General features: G+C 36.2%; 2 protein-coding genes across 2 annotated transcripts; one reads left to right on the top strand and one right to left on the bottom strand.

Moving 5' to 3' along the window:
* Positions 1-781: 781 nt before the first annotated feature.
* On the bottom strand, positions 782-5,842 carry LOC121260887 (proteasome subunit alpha type-6). The gene is made up of 9 exons (XM_041162959.1): positions 5,622-5,842; positions 4,426-4,520; positions 4,255-4,336; positions 3,938-4,034; positions 2,766-2,824; positions 2,565-2,647; positions 1,518-1,613; positions 1,250-1,309; positions 782-1,133 (listed from the first exon to the last, which is right to left on the bottom strand). Exons 1-9 carry the CDS (start codon positions 5,695-5,697, stop codon positions 1,041-1,043), a joined length of 741 nt encoding a protein of 246 aa, XP_041018893.1. The 5' UTR covers positions 5,698-5,842; the 3' UTR covers positions 782-1,040.
* Positions 5,843-12,974: 7,132 nt separating this feature from the next.
* LOC121258287 lies at positions 12,975-21,337 on the top strand. Its single transcript, XM_041159758.1, is given in 14 exon segments — positions 12,975-13,676; positions 13,679-13,692; positions 14,975-15,124; positions 15,230-15,442; positions 15,514-15,591; positions 15,722-15,838; positions 16,968-17,237; positions 17,783-17,939; positions 18,434-18,511; positions 18,895-18,995; positions 19,201-19,371; positions 19,851-19,925; positions 20,410-20,517; positions 20,811-21,337. Coding segments are annotated over 14 exon segments (2,241 nt in total). The 5' UTR covers positions 12,975-13,300; the 3' UTR covers positions 21,144-21,337.
* The last annotated feature ends 965 nt before the right edge of the window (positions 21,338-22,302 follow it).

Genomic DNA, 22,302 nt, shown 5'->3' with positions numbered 1-22,302 from the left:
TATTGAAAAATGTTAGTAATTCGCTTGAGTTTACTCACTCACTTTCACCGTGCATGTATTTTATTTTTTTTAATTTTATTTTTACTTAATAATTAATTAAATAACTTTTAATGTCTTTGTGTATTTTTTATTTTTTTAAAATATTTAAATATGTTAAAAAAATGAAAAGAAAATAAAGACAAATTTATGCTATGCAGCATATCCAGCAGTCATTGTTGGACGGCAACCTTGCACTACTCATAATTATTTTTATCATAAATCTTAAAGAAATGATATTTATAGTTTCCACTATTCCCTTTGAGAAAAAATAAGTAAATCTTAAATTCACATAAAAAATTAATTTTTTAATATTAACCTCCAATTTTTTTTGAAAACAAATACACAAAACCCACAAAACTGTATATAATATTATGTTAAGCAGACAACGGCTCAAATAAGGCATATGCTAGACTGTAAATAATGAATTCATAAATTAAAGTCTCTTCAAATATGACTAGAGATTATTAGCATATCCCGAATAGCAAATACTAAAAACTTGTATATAGTTTTTTCAAGTATTTTTCGGTTTTAACCGCGTAGCGGTTGGAGAAGGACGGCGCTGTCGCAACCGACGTGAACAGAAACTGGTTGGAGATCTAAAGTGGGACAGGAATGGGATAGCCATCGCAGGGTGGGTGGGTGGGTGGGTATTTAGTGAGCTAAGAAAAGAAAAAAAACGCGGTGCCCAGGTTGGGCAGTTGACCCCAACTAGCCCAAATCTATTGGGACCATAACTATCCCGAGGAAGAATTTGATAAGACCTTTTGAACGATACAATTACAAACCGTTAAATAAGGCATAATTCCAGTTTCTACATGCCATAATGTCGTATCCGGTGGTAATATCAACTTCAAAAAACGCCAACAGCTCGGAAGGAAAAATCCTAAAAACACGTTTCATGGATTCAAAATAACACAAGGAAGAAAAGAAGACTTAAAATGCATCCACCATCAAAGTGAATCAAGCTACTCCTCCAGATGGTTTCAGGAGCGGGTGCAGTCTCAGTCACGCTCGCTTATAGCAGTCAAGTGCTCATCAATCTCCTCCATCGACAACACTCTAAAGACCAGGTTCTCCTGCCTCACCACTCCAACCTATAATAAGAATTTAAAAAAGCTGAATCAAGATCGTTGTTGTTGTCGTCGTCAGAAACTCAAGAGAGAGGTGAATGATATAATATAGGGACAACATCAGTGTGGATATTCAATACCTCAATCTCATTGGCTTTAAAATCCTCTTGCAGAACTGATTGCAGGGCTGAAATTGCAGTCTATAGACGAAGGCAATTAGAGACATTAGGCTATTAATGAGAATCAACCATTACAGATATTATAACGGACCGGGATCAAACAACTGATAATTAAAAGTAAATGGACTGAAATACAGATCCATGAAGTGGAACCATTACTTAAACCCAATTTCTAACCAATTGTTAATGACACATGAAATTTGTTCAAAATTGACTAAAAATTATTTACCTGCACCGTCTCCTCGTAGGTAAATGCAGGATCGTTCTTCATTTTCTTCTCCAAGAAATTAATTGCCTCCTGCTCTTTCAACCCAGCACTTGTGGCCTAAAACAAAGTATATCATGACTCATGAGGAACTCATGGGGTTGAAATTCAAACTAATACCAAACGAAGAAAACATGATTGTGAACAAGCAATATACAGTAATGCCCCTAAAAATCGATAACTAACATGCAGGGAAAGAAAGGACATACATAAAAGCAACTACAGTACAGTACAAGTAAACATCTAAAGATCACCACTCACTATTATTTTTTTTTTTGGTTCAAGAGCTTTAGTTAAATATAAGCTGATCTAGAAATTTTAACAGCAAATGACTGACTCCTATGATTGTAATTATGAAATCTAGTAATCTTATAATGATCAACCCGTATATGAGCCATTACAGGCAACAGAATACTTTGCTATTTTTTTTTATAACATAAGATCTTATTGAAACAAGCAAATACGCATAGCCCAGGTACATAGGAAGTATACAACAAAGAACACCTAGTTCCAAGTTAGAAGCTAAATACTTTGCTATTTACTTCTTCCAGTACAAAATACTTTTGCTATTTTCATATTGTGTAACTTTACTTGTAAGAAAAAAATGAAGATTGAAGGCAAACAAAGCTTATGAATGAGCACGTAGTTTACAGCTCCTAATTCATTTTTTTTTTTTTTTTTGAAACTTTGTTGCTTGAAACTCCATACACACTTGATCCTTCATATAAATTTATCTGGATACAAATACTATCGTAGTAGTCAGGTTAGACATAATGCATCATCATGTAGGTTTTATTAGTACTCCAGGAATGCGATGCAGAAGTTAGTTATGATTGTAAGTTTAGTCCTGACAAGAATGTTGTAAGCAAGTACTCAAGGCAATTGCCAACCCAAAACATACGTGGATAAGGGTAGGAAAGTTCTTGTGGTGCTCCTCTTAAGTATTGTAAGAACAAAGAAACTGAAGGTCAGAGAAAAAAACAAATTGTGTAGGATAAAACTTGACAATACCTTGTGACCAAAGAAATGGCCAGCTGGGTCACATTTGTAAAGTCGAGGTCCAAATTCATCATCAATGCCCAAAACCATGGCAACTTCCAAGCAAAGACAGAAAATCAAAGGTGGCAGGAAAAAATTAATAATAAAGCATACATATATAACAGCCATAAAAAAGGAACTCTTTGACAGCTAAGGAAAAGGCCAACAACAAACCAACTCCAAGTGGTCTCATATAAGCATGTTGAGTATAGACTTGTGATTTGTCAGCAATCCTGGCATGCAAACAATTCCAAATGCTTCAGATTGCAGTGTATAAACATAAGCAAATGTTCATGAAGAGAGACAGGGAGAGAGAGAGAGAGAGAGAGAGGGGGGGGGGCAAGGATAGGTACAAATGCTTCGTAATTTGAGGAAGCATAATTATTGACACATGAGTATTCTGAGTGTGTTGTCCTCCAAACCTCAAGTAGTAAACCCTTTATGCTTCCGGGTTAACATTTGACCCGACTAACATTCTAGCAATCAAAGAGATTTAAGTTTATTGACTAAAACAACTGTGAATCTTCAAGTATATACATTCATAAAATAATTAAGAAGTCTTATCTAATGTCTCCCTGGCTACTGAGTTGCTAACTTTCCCTAGCATCCAGGTTCATGAATTCAGAAAGTCTCATAAAACAGGACACCGTGTGTCCCTTCCTGCATAACCCTCAATTCATCATCCTCATCTTTTACTTTTTATATCTTATTTGACCCAAGAATGTGTATCAAGGTGGTCAAGTTACTTTAAACCAAGACAACAGGAACATATCTTATGGGAAAGAGAACAAACCACACATTTAATTCAACCTAGAAATCAAGTGAACAAAAATTATTAAACAATGAAGAGACCTTTGATTTGTTCCCTTCCCTACACTAGGAGCATACCTGCTAAGTAAGTCAACAGTATAAATATTTATTTCAACCGACTAATAAAGTGCACATACTAAACATGAGAGAGAGAGAGAGAGAGAGAGAGAGAGAGAGAACAATAATAAAAATTAAGCACAGAAATATATTAATAAGAAGAAAAAGGAGTTATAAACGACAAAATTAGAAATTCCTCTTTTTGAGTCAAATGCACCACGTAGAAAGTTCATTGTACTTATCATCTATTGGGAGGGGAAGAAACTATTGGAATCTGTTTCACTCAAGAAAAGCAGTTTGTTGCAGGGAGGGGTCAAAATTAATGTTTCTAACTCAATACATATATAGTAGAGTAATTGACTAACTTCAAAGTTCAAACACATTGCAAACTATAAATTGAAGAGTGGTGGAATTTTTTTTTTTTTTTTTTTTTTTTTTTGTGAGCAGGAATTCGATTTAGTAAGAAATGAACCTCATACCATTTAGCCAATACATCCACAGGCATCTCATATCCATATCTGAAGCGAAACTCAGCTGCTTCATTTCTTGCTTGTTGAACCAAGGTTCTTGCATCGGCTGGAAAATGGGATCCCAAAATTATTAAGGTTCCATTCATTGGATAGAGAACTTCATAGACTAGATCTTCATATTATAACCAAAAAGGATGAAGTATTCAACCAATAAAAGTTACTGGAGAGTCAAATTCCAATATAGTCTGGCATGTTATCATATGAACTCTATCTACAACAAATTTTGCAATTTAAATGCAGACAGGCTGTTTTGAGTTATATCAAACCTGTCATGCCAGTTGCCAACAACCCAAGATACTTAGTGATGGGGAAAAGATGTGAGACACTTGTCTGATCCAACAGCTTGTCCTGTATCAATTTTCTAAATTTATATCGCCTGCATCAACTAGAAATAAAGGTAAAGCGAGATTTTAGTGGAAAGAGCAACTGATACTCACCGGGACCTTCTTCTGAGTCACAACACATACCGAATCCTTTCCTCGTACACCAATTGAGGTTATTCCAGCGGCCTTCACAGCCTTAAAAGCATACTCTATTCACTCAATCATATGCAAACACAAACAAATTAGAATATAACAGACTAAGGCCTCGTTTGATTACACAGATGAGATGATATGAAAGTTGAAAGTTAATAAAATATTGTTAGAATATAATTTTTTAATATTATTTTTGTTTTGTGATTTGAAAAAGTTAAATTGTTTATTATATTTTGTGTGGGAGTTTGGGAAAGTTGTAATGATTAGATGAGATGAGATGGTTTGTATAACCAAACTAGGCCTAAAAGCACGAATAAGAGAATTCAATTTTTACACATTGACCAAACAAAAGGTCGAGTTAGACCTTTTCAAGTGGGTTTTCTGGTTTAGTGACTATGTTTGAGATACAAAAAATGTGATATAAGCCTTTGGATAACCAAAACTAGAACAAATAAATTAAAAACCATACTTTCCTACCCAATCAGGAAGTGTCCAATTAAAATTTTTCTTACTTTAACAGCTTTGATACCACGCTTAGTGGACTTATCACTCCAGGTAGCTGATACTGGATACCTAATTAGAATAAGCCTTTGGAGGCATAACTAGTGACTTTGTTTGAGATACAGAAAATGTGATATAAGCTTTTGGATATCCAAAGCTAGAATAAATAAAAACTTATACTTTCCCACAGCCGGGAAGTGTCCACTCAAAATTTTTCTAACGTTAACAGCTCTGATACGACGCTCAGCGGACTTGTCAATCCAGGTACATGATTTTGCATCTAATTGAGACTACATAATACAACTATTTCAGGTGCTATGTTTTTCAACATCTAAGTAATATTCATTTATCGTTATTTTCATCGAATTTATCAGCAACTATATAAAGGGTCAAATAAACCACCAAAAATCTAATAGGGTTTCTACTCAGTGGCCCAGAAAACCGCAAAACTTCCATCGTTTGAACCAATGTGTTCAACTGAAACATCAGTGGATCTGTGCGATATTGCATACCTAACTGGAACCGACATTACAATTAATCACCACTTGTTTCTACGACCAGTCCTACATGTGTAATAACCCGTATAAAGACTATCTGAAATTGAAAACGGATTTTTGAAAAATATCAAATGATACTTGTTGCTACAGAACACATACCCACTTGAAAGAGACGGCCCTCGGGTGAGAAAATCGTGATGTGACGATCGTAGCCACCTCCGCTTCCACGACTCATCGCTTAGCACTGCTTTGATTTGTACTTTGAGGGTTTCGTTTGTGTATGAGAGACTTCAGAAAGACCGACGAGCTTGGAAGGGAAAGATGAATAATAAAACCAAAGCTTTCTTTCTCCCCAAGAACGAAGATGAGAATAAAGCGAAAAGGTCTTCTAAACAGTATAGACGACGTCGTTTTCAATTGCTGAGCTGGGCTGGGCCTCTACGTGTCATTCAAAATCCCAAAGCAGCGGACTATCGACGAGTACCGCAATGCCTTTTCTTCTCTTTATTGTTTCTTCAAAGCCCATTTAAAATCAAAAATATCTGCACAACCTCTTACTATCTACGTAACTTCTACGCACCATATTTTTATTATTTTTTATTATTTTTTTTTTTTATCAAATATTTAATATATAAATAATAAATAGAAGAATTGAATTAGTTTAAAAAGAATAAACTCAAAAAAAATTTAAAAAAATATTAAAAAATTTAAAAATTTTAAAAATTATGGTGTGTGAAGATTGAAAAGGTTATATAGAATTGCTCTTTAAAATCTACACCCCGTTCAAAAATTAGGGCCCTGTTTCAACAATTAAGGCCCATTTAAAATCTCTTCTTTTTACTTTTCTAATTAGTTTCAAAACAGACCAGACAAAAGTACAAAAACGAGATTACCAGACGAACAAAGTTATAGATTCGAGTCTCTATCAACATAAGCGAGACTCGTTTTAAGGATTATGCTATGTTCAATTTAATGTCTAAACTTGTGCAACAGATTGAAAGGGAAGAAATGATTATTACCAGCCCACGATGGTGATTCAGGCGTTGATATGGTGGTCTTCACGTTCATCCATGAAATAAATAATAAATAAAAAAATAAAAATAAATAAAGAGAGACACAAAGATTTACATGGATGCGAGACTTTCGCGTGGATGCTCAACTAGATAGCGATGATGGGCACTTGAGGACCTCTCACGGTATTCTTTTGGTGGAGCTAGGCAGGACTGAACATGACAGCAGCCACGTTGTCCCTGTGGAGTGCTCTGCCTTCGGTATCATAAATCAGGGAATTGTTGTGGATCACTTTGGAACCGTGCTAAGGGCTTTGGACTCACGGTGGCAACTTCACGGCGGCGCAATCATGGTGGTTTGTCCCTGACTGTGGCTAAGGGAGGTGGTGTGGTGGAGATGCAACGATTGCATCTCATCCATTATTGCGACCTGCATGGCTCGCGAACGATGATGGAGGCGAAGGACGATGGCGAGGAACATTGTTATGGTCGGGAACGACCACTCTAGTGACAGAAGATCACGATGAGTTAGATGGTGGTCAACGACTGGACCTTCGTGGCGAGCTACAATCGAGCAAGCTGCCCGTGGTGCGCACTGGTGAAAATGGCGAGGGGTTTTGGTGAGCAACACAGTGTGGGCGGTGACCTCCTTACTGGCGACAGAAATCTCCAACAGCTCCGATGGTGGCTGGCGGTGGTCTTTCCGGCACACGAACGCCAAGTTTTTGTGAATCTTCGGCAGCGTCTGTCCTTCGCCTACACTGTGCCCAATGTGAACTACTTCAATGGTTGAGGACCACCTTGCCGGCGACAGGGAGCTCTGACGGTGCAGATGGTGGCTAGCGGTTAGGGGTGTCAAATTGTGTTAGCGGGTTATGTTCGTGTCGTGTCATAGTATGGACATTACAGTTAATGGGTCAACACAAACACGACCCGTTAAGGATTTTGTGTCAAAATTTCAAACACGAACACAACACGGTAAGATAACGGGTTGACACGACACGACCCGTTATGACACGTTAATCAGAATATTAAATAAATTTACACAACACGACATGACTCGTTCTAACCCGTATACGTTAATGGGTTGAACAAACACGATACAACATGACACGATCCATTTGACCTGATTATAAATATTTAAATATAAATAATATCTATAAAAAAAATTAACTACGAGTCTAAAATTACAATCCAAACAAATATGATCACACATAGTGTAATAATATATTAAAATTACATCCAAAATATAATAAACAAAACACACATAGTAAATATATTAATGTTACAATCCCAAATATAATAAAAACACAAATCTGAATAAATTTAGAGTTTGAAGAATGAGGTGGAGCGTCCTCCAAGTCCTTGCCCTTGTTATTCTCTAATTCTATTACATCTTCGGTTAACTCGTCCAATTTAACTTCTTCTTGTATTTCTATTAAAAAAAAGACATCAATAAAGTGTGATGAGTGGAAGGGGCAGCGTGGTCGCGACTCAGAGTTTTTGAAGAAACACTGAAAGTGTGAAACGCCGTGGGGGAAGGGGAGTGTGAAACGCGCCGAGGGGGGGGGGAGGGGGGCGGCTGGTTAGAACTTAGGGGTTTTTTAGTTTTAGGTCATAAGGGTAATTTTTATTTTCTTAACGGGTCATAACGAGTTGACCTGTTAGTGACCCGTTAAGCAATCTTATCTTAACAGGTCAACCTGTTTTGACCCGAACCCGTTAACACTCAACTCTAACCCGCTTTTATCATGTCGTGTTCGTATTGGGTTAACGAGTCGTGTCACATATTACCACTCCTACTAGCATGGTAGAGGGCCACTGTGTGGGCGACAGAGGCCATCGGCAAGCCATGTGGTTGCTGTCTAGAGAGTGGGGTGACGCTGCTCGCAGCGTGTTGCTCGCCTCTACTCATTAGATCTGGGCATGCCATCGTGCGAGAAGCACCTCCCCAACTACAAAAAAAGCCGACAAACCCAGTCATTGCAATCGACGATTATAATAGTCCATGGGTAGCTGGGTGGTTCCTGTATGCTTCCACATGGGTTCCTGGTGCTTCTTGATTCCCGCATTGTGTACAGCAGAGTGCTCCGATTCGGCGAGCTAGGGGCGGAAGTTTTCACTGTTGTTGTATCTCCGTCGTTATGGTATCACCGGTGGCTGCAGGTTCTACCCGACGAAGCATCTGGGTGCACGTCGTGCACCACTTACATATGTTGTGCATGGCACATACGCAGTGCATGTTGCACGTGCGCAGTGCCATGCAGTCTGCTTTGTGGTTCTTCTTATTCTATTATTATTATTTTTTTAATTTCCTGAAATGTTAAGAGAAGAAATAATAGGAAATAGAAAAGTTGAGGAGATTTTATCTAGTTTTTCGAAGACGATCTCGTGAGTCAGAGAATATCATTCTCTCAATTACGGTATAGAAGATATTGTTGATCCCACAGACGGCGCCAGCTGTTAATACCTAAATTTGCACAACATACCAGAAGGGAGGAAATGATTATCCTCTTCCTACAATGGTGATTCGGGTATCGATACGATGATATTCGCATTCATCAATAAAATAAATAATAAATAAGTAAATAAGAATAAATAAAAATAGACACAGAGATTTACATGGTTCGGCATAAAAGTTTACGTTCATGGGTTATTTGATGGCGAAATCCACTATAACGAGTGATTTTACAATCTCTCATAGCTCACGTATCGCTCAATACAATGAATGAATTTATGGGAGATCTTTTAAAATTGCTATGTGTGGTGAAGTTTGGCATAGAAGCTTATGTGGAGAGTCCCCCTTTCCATTTGTAGAGATTTCCTCATATATATAAAGGTTTATTTATTTGGAATGATTGCCTTGTGAAATATTTTTCTTTTAGGAGTCATCCACTTCCTTTTAAGAGTCTGAGTTCACTTGTCCTATCTCTTTTTAGCTTTATCTTTTAACTTGATTTTCAGCCTCATTTCGAGACTAAATTATAGGCTGTTGATTTGACCTTACAGTTCAGTTAGAGAGTTCCAAGCTCCTTCAACTCTTCATTTCTTTATTTCTTTCTTTATTTTGGTCGATGGAATAAAATGAATTCATGTCTTTCCAATTGGAACTTGGGATTGAAAAAAAAAAAAAAATGAAGAAACATACATGGGCTATGTAACTCCCATTGTGCCTTAACCGTTGCATGGCTATACAATCAGCCTGAAAGCAAAATCATTTCGGTAAAAAAAAACAAACAAAAACTTGAGTTATTACATCAAAAAATTTATCTGAATTATCAGATCTAAAATGAAATAAAAATCAATATAATTCTCTTGAATTCACGTTTTTACCTAAGAGTTTTGGATATAACATCAAAAACTACAAAAATCGAAATCTCGCGACATCAATGATCGACCCACGAAACATGGCTACTACACAAGCGCAGACGCTGCTAATTAAAGAAAACCAACATAAACTATTCAGAAAGGAGCCTACCTGCATAGAACATGTCCGGATATGTTTGACGACGAAGAAAGAAACAAAAACATTAAACAGCAGTACAACGAATCTAACGCCATGCCAACTGGTCTCTTTTGAAATTTGAACCGATCAATTATGCAGCGGGATCTAATCTTCCAGGTACGAAATTAATTTCACAATATCCCCACATCAGATCCACGTAAAAACAAAACAAAAATAATTTGACACTCCAGCTAACTGACAGCCCAGTTATTTCACATGAAATCAACATTGTTAATTGTCAAAGACACTGTCTCATTTTCCACGTTTGTGCGAAGTGGAACATAAATTGGTCAAATTTAGTAGCTAAGGAACACTCGCTAAAAGAAAACACGTTTGTGCATCCTCGTGAAAAATGGTCGGTGGATATTGAAAGTACGTGGCTAAGCCTAATTTGTTTTCATAAAACTTATCATCTTATCTCATTATTATAATTTTTTAAAATTTTTACATAAAATAAAATAAATAATTCAATATTTTCAAATTCTAAAAAAAAAAAAATCAAAAAATATATTTTAAAAATATTTATTTAATTTTCAACTTTTATTTAATTTTATTTGTAAAAATAAACGAGATCATGTACAACCTTCAGATCATATCCTCTTTCGGGAGGGGACCACCTGATCTAGATTAATATAAAATTATCGTATTTTATCCTTGAAGCTGACAGATAATTGGCCCAGTGGATCGCAGATAATTGGTTGCCCCCTTAAACTAATCATCGCACTAAGCTGGCATCACTCTCTTTGGTGTAGTAATCAGATGAGGTTGCTCCCATCTTCTTACTCTGAGTTCATAATATGTTCCAAAACCCTTGTGGTCTCTGGGTTTTCAAATTCCAATATGCTTCGGCATTTTCAATTTTTTTATTGTTTTTTTTTTTTTTTTTGAAATTGTGTTTTATTCTGTGAATTGACCATACAATTACAATATCTTTAAACCCCGCCATATATCACGACCAGTTTAACCCTTCTCGCAAGTCTTGTCAATTATGAATATTAGTAGATATTATGAGATATCAATTCTAAGTGCCAACCTCAATAGGTTATGTTGGCATAATTAAATGGATAAATGATATTTACAGTGTCTAAATCTTATCTACTCATTTTTTAAAAAAAAAAATGAATAAATTTAATATTCATAAAAAAATATTTTTTTAATAATAGACTATATTTTTTTCAAATAAAATGTGAGATTTTTCATATTATATGGTGCAGTACAATCTACCATTTATCTAAGAAGAAACAAATAAGCATATGATTGTTGTCTGGTTTTCTTTTTGTATTTGGATATTTCCGACTACTCCATTGTATTTAGCTGAAATAATTCAATGGAAAATCGAAGACTTGGGGACACATTATTTTGACACGACAGGTCCACAACTCGTATGGAAAATCGAGCACCGATAAGCACGAAAGGACCACGATCTGGGACCACCGTGGTCCCGAGGGTACCCGATTATTTGACATTTATTTATAGTCTTTTTATTTTGAAGTGTAGAAGGCGGTAATTAGTACCGTCACTTAATTGCAACAAGGCCACCGAGTCACCTCAAAGTCCAAGCTGTCACTACTGAGGGCCATAATCAGATGGGGTCGTCCTCAATATCTCAAGATAGGTATAATAGAAGGAAATTGTAATCCGCATCTTACGAAGAACATGATCTAATGTGGTCGTTCCCATCATTACATGACGAGACCACGATATGGTGGCAGTACTTGATGGTAAAACCATCGTCACTCAGCATATCATGTGAATTTTGGTGATTTTGTCCCTTATCATTTTTTTTTTTTTTAAGGAAAATTTCTACAGAGAACCTTATCATGCCTCATGATGCAAACATTCTTTATATGGTCGTTTCAACCTTCTAATAGTTATAAAACCAAAAGAAATAAAGCTAATTAAATAATTAATAACTAAAGAATAATGGTGGGACCTCCCGTGGCTTACTTTGAATAAATTAAGTGTCATAATCAATATTAGATTGCTTAATCCATACTTTATTCTCTATTTGAGTATCTCCAAAGTCCCACGTGAAACTCATTGACAGAAGATATGAATAGTAATGTGGCATCTCCGACTAAAAAAAATAAAATAAGGTGATGCATTTAAAATTATTTTTTATGTTAATTAATAAATATATTTGAATAAATATATTGTAAATTTAAAATTCTTTTTACTTATTTAATTTATAAGATAAGTTTAAACTCACATTTTAATAACATTTAGACTCCGTTTGGATATAATAAATATAACAAAAAAAATAATAAACAATTTAATTTTTTCAAATTTTAAAACAATAATAATATTAAAAAATAATATTTTATTCAATTCTCATCTCATTCCAATCTACTATTCAAACAAAACTTAAATCTTATTACATCAAATTTTGAAAAATACTTTTCACACCAGTCTCAAATATAGCTTTTCTTTAAAATACTTTTTTTTTTTTTTTTTTTGTATTTACGATACTTAAATTATCAAAGATTTTATATTTTACGCTTCAAACTATCCAACTAATAAATTGTACTCTTAAATTACTAAAGACTAGCATTTTACACTTTCATAAAAATATTGTGATCATAATTATGTCATCTAGTTTTCTTTTATCCCAACTATTATGATTTAATTAAGATGCTGAATGTCAACTTTCAATAGTCTCAAAAGTAATATATCAGTTTTGGAGTCCAAAGCATATAAATTCTAATAACTTCATGCTCTCCCGTGGATTTTCAATCAACCGTAACTATGCCGTAACTCGTGGGGTTGGTAGTCCAGTGTCCGGTGTAAAGGGCAGAAGCCTATTGGTCAGCTCAGAACTATAGCATTCATTTGGCCGCACACAATCACAACTAAAAAGGTGCATTACTTGTCGTCTAGTCGTTCGCTTATCTACTGTGATAGAATACCCTTCCACCAAACTCCACGTGCCGAATTTCCAATGGCTCTCCTACATATAGAAATATTACTTTTCTTTTTTTTATTCGGCATGCCAAACAGATTAATAATTTCCCTCCGCACGGTACAAACCCTCCGTCTTCACTCTTTCGTAGAAGCAGGGCCTCACCTCAACTCTCTCTCACATTATCTCAATATACCTCATAGCCTATCGAAGCGTCGCAAGCTGTCAAACTCTGACGCTAATTTTCTGTGCTTCCAAAGACGTACAGTTAGGACGGTTGGTTCAGCCTCTGGTTAAACAATCACTGTTCCATAAAGACGGACGAGATTTGCCCGTGATTCCGTACTCTCAATAATAAAAGATAAAAAGCTTTTAACAACATAATCAACGACCGTCCCCGGGAAGTCTCTGAGGCAGAAAGGAAATGGCGGTTGAGTTCTCAACATGCGTGGAGTACGGCCTAAGACTCTCGAAGCGAGTATACTACGGTAAGGAGTCGGTTTTTTCGTCTGCTCCGGCGGTAGTTCCAGCTATGTCGAAGTCTTCATCGGATTACTTGCCGTCGGCGCCCATGGTGTATGTGGTGGTGCCGGAGCCGGAAGTGGTGGACAACCCGGACGTTCCGAGCTACCAACCTTACGTGTACGGCCGGTGCGAGCCGCCGGCTTTGATACCGCTGCAAATGCATGGGGTGGCGATGGAGATCGAGAGCTATTTGGACACTGCCTTCGTCTCGGTGAACGGGACGTGGCGCGTGCATTGCGTGATGGCGGGCCGGAGGTGCGATTGTCGCATTGCGGTGCGATGGGAGAGCAGGTAGTAGGCACGAACTTACGACTTTGGAAAGAGACTAATTTAAATGATTTTCTGTGTGGTTTACTGGTTTTGTTGAAATTATTATTTTTTTTGTCCGAATAATGCGTTTCTTTTAAAAAATTTGTTCAATCAATATTAATTTATTAAAGTTATCTGTGCATGTTAGTTGTTTTTAATTTTAGTAATTATTGTAGTCATGGAAGCAATTATTGTACGAGTCGCTGTCACATGTATTGACGACCTGTATAGAGAAACAAAACCTTCGGTAAAAATGTCAAACTGAGCCTTTGAACTTGAAGAGTTGGACTGAATGGCGCTAGCTAGTTGGTTCCTGTGCGTGAATATGAGTTGCTGGCATAATATTTAGGCTCCACACGAGCTTGAAAATAAATGGTTTTTGTCCCTGAAGCCTACATAACCAATTTACCTAGTCCAATTAACTCAGGCTTGGGCGCTCGTAAGGAGTGCATGCAATTCATTTCAGCAAGTAATCTTTAGTTCGAATCAGTACAATTAGATGTCCCAAGAATACTGGAAAGCATGCAGGATTCCAGAGTTAAAGTTTCCAAGGAACACGAACGTCAATTCTTAAAGGTGGAAAATCAATTATTTTTATTCGGATAATAATCGAATCATATTATTGACTTGATGTGATGTATAATAATATCCATCATTCTGTGTGTCCTTACCTATAAGATCCACTGCTTTAATATCATCCATTCCGAAAACCAGAGCCTTTCAGTCTGCGCTAAGATCCTTGCCTCTGCTTTCCCAAAACATGCGAATGACCGCAACGACAATTGACAGCTTTAGAACCCCATATTGAATAGTTGCAATGGAAATATGCATCATGGTTTCACTTGAGAACTCACTGGGTTGTTTTGCTTCTAACGGGCGGCATCATCTCCATTTACCATGCTTTTTTACACCTTTTCATGTTATGATCCATACGATACACGATTGATGCTGCCCGTTAGGAGCAATATGTATTTTCAAGAACGGTTGTTTGAACTCATGTCTTTTTCTTGTTGGGTCGTAATATGAACTCAAGAACGGTTGTTTGAAAAAGCATCCATTTTTCTTTCTAGATCTTTTGCATAGTTAAGTAAAATTAAAGCTTCACATTTGGTCGTTCACGCGCATAAATTTTATATATATGCTGATGATACAATTATGATGGCATGCTATAAATTATTTGAGATACGTGCTGATCAGTCTTTTCCTTTAGTTTTTGAAGCAAGTTATCGTAAGTTCTCAAAAAAAAATATGATGTGGCTAACAGGGTTCACTTCTAGGTGTCGAGGTTGATGTTAGTGGAAGATCTTATCGTACTCAGTTGATTACAATGGAAGATATGACAGGCGAGAAAATGGCCAAATCTGAAGATGGGCGCTTCCTTAAAGGCCGGATATACACTTTGAAAGTTCCACAGGTTATTATCTGGTGCATGCAGATCAGCTTACTTCAGTTTTCATGTCAATCACTCAGTATTTATTTCTTCCCATTATTTCTGTTAACTATGATGTTTATCCTTTAGATTCTTGGAGGCTCCACTCTCTCAATTAAGATGAGCTGGTCTCAGAAGTTAATATATCGAGATGGCCAGTTTTGCCTTAATGTACCTTTTAGTTTTCCAGCATATGTCAATCCCGTTGGGAATACAATTTTAAAAAAAGAGAAGATTTTTCTGAAAGTGAACCCTGGTACTGGGACAGACTTTTTATGCGGAAGTACCAGCCATCCTCTAAAGGTAACTTTTTCTCATATATTTTGTTCAGTTGATAGATACACATAATAAACTTGTATTTTACGACTTTACAGGAAGTTAGTAAAGTAAGTTTCTCGTATGAAGCTGAAGTACCAGCATGGTCAGATCAAGACTTCGATTTCTCTTATACTGTAAGAACTTTAACCATTGATTGTCTTGTGATTAGTTCCTAGTATAAACCACTACAGTGTTGATGATCATAATTTGGTGACGTCAGGCATGAAAGAATGATTATTTTAAAATGCTCTATTGTTTTTACAGGTTACATCAAATGACATTTTTGGTGGTGTCCTCTTGCAATCTCCATTTCTGGGTGATTTTGATAAAAGAGAGATGTTTTGCTTCTATCTATTCCCTGGAAATATCCAGAGTAAGAAGGTTTGTTAGCATAACCTGCTACACTTTTCGTAAATTTTTCTTTTATTCAATGTCTGCATTTGTGGGGTATATATCTATTTGACTTCTCACTTTTAAAAAGAAATTTTCATGTGAGGGTTCCTTTTGATGTTTGAATAAGGATGGTCGGTATTAGTTTAAGTTATGAAGACAATAGGTTGTGTTGATGTCGTATTTCACAACCCGAGCAGTACCACGACAACCAAACTCTCAGGACATGCAACTAGGAAGAAGAATGGGCTCTGGTGACGTCTGAGGTCACTCCGATGTCAAAGTGCATTATATGTCGAAGAAGAGTTCAGAGAACCTTCCCTCGGGAGGGATGACTGTTATTTATATCTGGCTTGGACCCAACTGTCGAGGGAGATAGTGGGGTGTCAGGTTGTGCTAGGGTCAGACCTGCTACCACCCTTCTGCCTCGGCAGTGTGTCAGGTTGTGGTTGAGCCGTCCTACGACACCTTTGGCAGCACGTCATTGCGTCTTGGATTCCTTGACATGCATTGAATGCAATGTGTCTTTGGCCAGGCGTGCCCACGATCGGACACACCCAGCCGCCTGCGCCCTACGACAGTTGTCTGCTACGTACCCTATTGCAGGGCTTGGCAGCCCTCGGAGGTCCCAGGCCATCATTGCCTTATGGTGGGTTCCTTGACTGGGCCGAACTTGGAGCCAAGGCCTTTCCGAATGGGCTGCCAGGTCGTGGGCTCGGTACATGGCTTCCTGGCTTGGGCTTCGAGTTTGCTTTGGGTCTCTGCGGCTTGATCTCTTTAGGCCTGGGCCACTCTCCAGAGGGCCCCCCTCATAGATTGTGATGATTGCATCAGCAATGATAGAGTTAAAGGACAATATGTCCTTTAAAGGTTAAATTAGAGGGAAACAACTCAATTAGTCTATTAAGGAAAAAAATTAATGCTAAGGACAGGAATTTTTGCAAGTGGAGCACTGATTAATGGCCTTCTCGTGGAACACTGACCGCCCTTATTTTGTCTGCAACATGTGGCCTCAGGGACTTAGAGTCGACTTCTTGTACTATAAACAAAATGCTTTTTAGACGTCTTTAAAAATGCAACATTGTAATTTCCACTCCATTAATTTTAGTGAATTTGACAGGTTTTTAGAAAGGAAGTGGTATTTCTTATTGATATAAGTGGCAGCATGATGGGAGAACCTCTTGAGAATGCAAAGAATGCACTAATGGCCTCACTGTCCAAGCTAAACTCTAAAGATACCTTTAACATAATTGCTTTTAATGGAGAGGTACAATTATTCTCATCAACAATGAAGCTGGCAACCAATGAAGCAATCTCAAATGCTACAGAGTGGATTGATGTTAATCTTAAAGCAAATGGTGGTACAAACATTTTGCTCCCCATAAATCAGGTAAGTTAAAATTCGAATGCGTTTCAAGTTAACGATCAGATGTACTCCAATTACTACACTGGCAGTGCACATTTTTTTTTTCAATGTCAATTTCATTTGTCTTTCATGCAACATAATTTTTATTTAAAAGAAAAAAAGATAAACGTCATATGTTATGGAACAAACAGATGACTTGTACATACCTACTTATATATATATATATATATATATATATATATATATATATATATATATAAGATGACTAGTGCAATACCTTATTTGCTTGTTTACTTTTTTCTTTCCCTGCCAAGCTGCATGTGAAGATGCATCCGTAAGAGAACTTTGCTACAGCCATGTGCTAACGTAGACTGTGTGGCTACTGTCATTAAAAAAGTTTGTCCCTTAAAGCAAATGTTCTTCTGGTTTTTTATGGCTTGGATTATGAGAATACACCTACGACTTTATCATGACTAATTTATGGCCTACAATACATATTATTAGGCACTCTTCACTCTCTTTGATGTTTACTTCAAATACATAATTTTACCTGTGATGTCCTAATTTAGGCGATGAAGTTGCTGGCCGAGACTACTGATTCAGTGCCTCTCATTTTCCTCATTACTGATGGTGCTGTTGAGGATGAAAAGGATATTTGCAATATTATTAAAGACTATCTCAAGAGGGAGGGATCAATTTGTCCTCGCATATGTACTTTTGGCATAGGTAAGAGTTTTGGTTTGGGGTTTCACTTCTTGTCAACTATCTTTAGTCTTGATACTTGTAGCTAAATTATCAATCTTTTCCAGCTTCATATAAAGTATTTAATTGCAAATCACCAACGTCAAAATCACTTCATCTCTCATCAAATCCACTTCTGCTTGGTTTGCATTTTCTGTAGTTCAATGTAATATACTCAACTAATTTCAAGTCCCAGCAATTCAGAATTTCCTTCTCTCATGAAATCCGAGGCAGTTTTTGTACTTCTCTGACCCATTTGCTTCTGTTCCTCATTCTCTTTATCTCTTTTAATTTGAACTCTCTTTCTTACTGACCCAAAAAAAAAGTGAGCTCTCTCTTTCTGCATTGGTGCATTAACTTGTTGTCTTCACTGTGTATAGTTAAATGGATTTTTACTCATCCTTGTGATGCACCTTCTAGTTTTGCTATTTTTTTTTTAAATATTATTGATTAATTTATTTAGTGGGATATTTTTCCAGGTTCATATTGTAACCATTACTTCCTGCAAATGCTAGCACACATTGGGAGGGGTCATTATGATGCTGCTTATGATGCAGGTCATTCTTTTTTTTTTTTGTTATTAATACTTTATAATTACCATTTTTGTATTAGCAAATTTTATCATTACCCCATCAAGATTTTTGTTAAAGAAATAATAGTTGCAGTCGTGAATGCACAAGTACCGCACAATTATTTTGGAAAAAGTGAAAAAATATGAGATCCATATAAAATAAATAAATTTTTAATAGTAAACTCTACTCTTTTTCAAAACGACTGCATGGCGATTGTGTACTCCACAACTGCATATAACATTAATTTAAAATTGCTGACTAATTGTTAAACAGAACATGATTCATTTACTTATCCCAAATATACTTATTGTAATTTAATAACTGTAATGATATATTTTACAATCTTCTGTTACCTTTTCTTTGACCAGATACAATTGACTTTTCAATGCAAAGACTAATTGATAATGCTTCGTCAGTCATTCTTGCCGATATTCAAATGGACGCTTTAGAACATCTTGACTCACTTGAGGTACACAGGTCGTAAGAGGATGGTCCTGCTAAACTCAGACCGATTCTGCTCATCGTTTGAGGATTCAAAATATTATGCGAATATTTTACCGTCACAGATAATTTTTATTGTACTTCAATATTTGGAGGGAACCTTCATTTACTTGTCTACTAGGATATCTTTTACTGCAGAGTAACGCTGAAATACGTCCTATTCCTCGTTGCAGTTGTTTCCATCTCATATTCCAGACCTTTCATCTGGAAATCCATTGATTATATCTGGCAGATACAATGGAAGCTTTCCAGATGCTCTTAAAATTAGTGGTAACTTGGCAGATATGAGCAACTTTGTAATAGACTTGAAAGTGCAAAGAGCCAAGGATCTGCCTCTTGATAGAGTAATGTTTCTAACTTGGTTCTGTTCTCATTTCTGTGGCGTGTTTGGGGTTGGGTTGGAAATCTGTGATGATGCCCAGAAACAAAATCCTCAATTATCTTCCCGCACACTCTTTATATGCTTGCATGAAGTTACATCTTAATGATCTGCCCCCAAAATCAGCTATAATATTAGCTAGCATGTCTGGTTCTCTTCGTGCACACTGTTTTTAAGATTCCCCAAGCAGATGACCATCTTTGCTACAGCCTCAGAGCAGCTTAGATGTCGAATAAGATGATATCATTCACCTAGGTTGTAGACTATCTAAGAGGTGTTGATCCATCTTCCTCAACTGTCCTGCTTGAATCTAATTCTGTCTAACAACCCCTGAATGAAGGCTTATGTTAAATTGATGATGGTGCATTGCCACCATTAAAATGGACAATTTGATATTTACTATACTTTTGCATTTTTCTTCTCTAATTGTTGTTCTATCAGCAGGTACTTGCCAGGAGACATATTGATATACTCACAGCCTGTGCATGGTTCTCGGGAACAAAAGAACTGGAGGAGAAGGTTGTTGCTAATAGAATTTCCTACAGATTGGATTAGCCATAATAAAATAACATATCTGAACTTAGTTTTCACCTAAACCGAGTTTGATTTCAGCCGTCAATGTGATAGTAAACACATATTCCAAAAAACAAAGAAAAAAATAGTCTTGCAAAGCACGCAGGGTAATCTTTGAGAGAGAGGGAGAGTTAGTTTGAGAAAAACTTGCAGTGGATAGCTGTGATCGTTCTATTCGCAGGAGCTCAAATTCCCACCTAAGAAGTTATATAAACAACTGCGTGATCATTTCAACCATACAAGAAACCTTTTCCCTCGTGTCTGCCATAACTCTCTGACCACCAGACCAGTCAACATGGATGATGATTTTTGTCTCTCTTGCTACATAGAACTGCCGATAAAAACGACGTAGAATATTTGTTCCTTTGCTGTAATCGCTGATTTATGTGTTTATTTTGAAGTCATCAATTTCCCTAGCCGATTGTTTTAGGTTGCCAAAATGAGCGTACAAACTGGGGTTCCATGCGAGTATACTCGAATGACTTTGGTTCAGACTGATGCCGTAAAGAAAACACCTGAATCGGCTTGGATACAACAGGTTTGCTTTTCCCTGAGGAACTCCATAAATCATTTCTGCTACTCCTACGTGTAAGCTTTTGGTGAAGTTTGTCAGCAGCCAAGCAGATGACAGATTCTATCGTTTTCCTGAATGATCTTTTCGTATGCTTTAGTTTTTTGTGCTCTTAAAAAGTCGTTCATGTCAGAAGAGAATTCATTGAAACTACTTCAGAAAATAAATCCACATTCATTTTTAATTCACATGAGAATGAGTCACTGTGTGCTTATAAGCGTGCACAAACGATCGATTTCCTTACAACTACATCAAAACAGGTATACAAGAAACTAAAAACGCTGAAGATGGAGGAGTTGGAGGGCCAGAAGATCATAAACTTGGGAAAACTTGGGGTCGGCTTTGGTAACTTGACTGCAACGGCAGGGAATCTTCCACCAGGAGCCGAGGAAGCCAAGCCACCTGATGCTACAGAGCTGTTGATAAAGGCTGCTTCCAACTGTTGTGGCGGACTGCTTGATCGCTGCTGCTGCATGTGTTTCCTCCAGTCTTGCTCGTATATGAGTGACCGATGCGCAGTTGCTTTCACGCAGCTTTGCGCTGCCCTTGCTTGTTTAGAGTGTCTCAATTGTTGTTATGAGCTTTGTGCATGAATTTAATTTACATTAATGTAAAGTTAGTCGGACATACGAGTACAAGATAAGTTATTTCCATGTCTAATTACCAAAAAAAAAAATTAATATAATAATGCACAGATGTTATGGGTATATGGAGCTGTGTTAGATGTACTAAGCTGACAGCAACATTATCCTTTAGTGATTAATTAATTGTTTTAAGGTTTTCATTTTGTTCTGATGTTCTGTGATTTTTTATGTGCGGAGTCAATATCTTTGCATTTTTACAATTATTTTATAACTCACTCTCAATTAGCTAAATACAATCATGCCACTCTACTAAAAATAAAGTTTAATATTATAAAATTACTCTTCATTTTATATAATAGTTATAAAATAGTTATAAGCGAATCATTTTCCTATTAAATGTTTCTCTGTATGCGTGCTTACATTACACGCCTTTGTAAAATGAAAAAGAAAATCCTTAAGACGTAAATTCTATAATAAATCATAAGGGTTGTTTGGGAAGCTCATCTCATTTTAAAATTTTTTATTATTTACTTTCCAAATATTACTAAAAAATAAATACATATTCAATTTTAAATCTTCGATTTTTTCATTTAATTATTGCAACTTTCTCAAATTTTTAAACAAAATACAAAAAATTACTACTTTTTCAAATTTCAAAATAAAAATTATATTATAACAATATTTTAATATTTAATATTTTTATTGAACATTTTCTCTATTTTATCAAAATTCAATAAAGGGTGTTGTCCAATTTTGACCGTTGGGCATGCTCACTAGTACAAATTGCATATTTTTATTTTTTTCCTTTTCTATATTTTGTAAACATCTTTAAATATTTTTAATAGCTTTGTTTGAAATTTAAACTCATCTCAACTCATCATTACAACTTTTTCAAATCCCAATACAAAATATAATAAATAATTCAATTTTTTCAAATCTCAAAATAATAATAATATTAAAAAATAATATTCTAATAATATTTTATCAATTCAACTCAACTCAGTTCAACATCCAAACGCAGTCTAAAAGTCACTTTTTTAACCATTAAGCAAACAAATTAAATACATGAGCAGTCGAAATGAGGGAACAAACTCATGAGACATGATATCATTTTCATTTGATAAAACACATTTAACTCAAATCATTTCATTACCATATACAAACTATT

Source organism: Juglans microcarpa x Juglans regia, chromosome 1D (genome assembly GCF_004785595.1).
Source record: "Juglans microcarpa x Juglans regia isolate MS1-56 chromosome 1D, Jm3101_v1.0, whole genome shotgun sequence".
NCBI lineage: Eukaryota > Viridiplantae > Streptophyta > Magnoliopsida > Fagales > Juglandaceae > Juglans > Juglans microcarpa x Juglans regia.
Note: the sequence above shows the minus strand (reverse complement) of the source record. Positions and strands in the feature narration are given on the sequence as shown.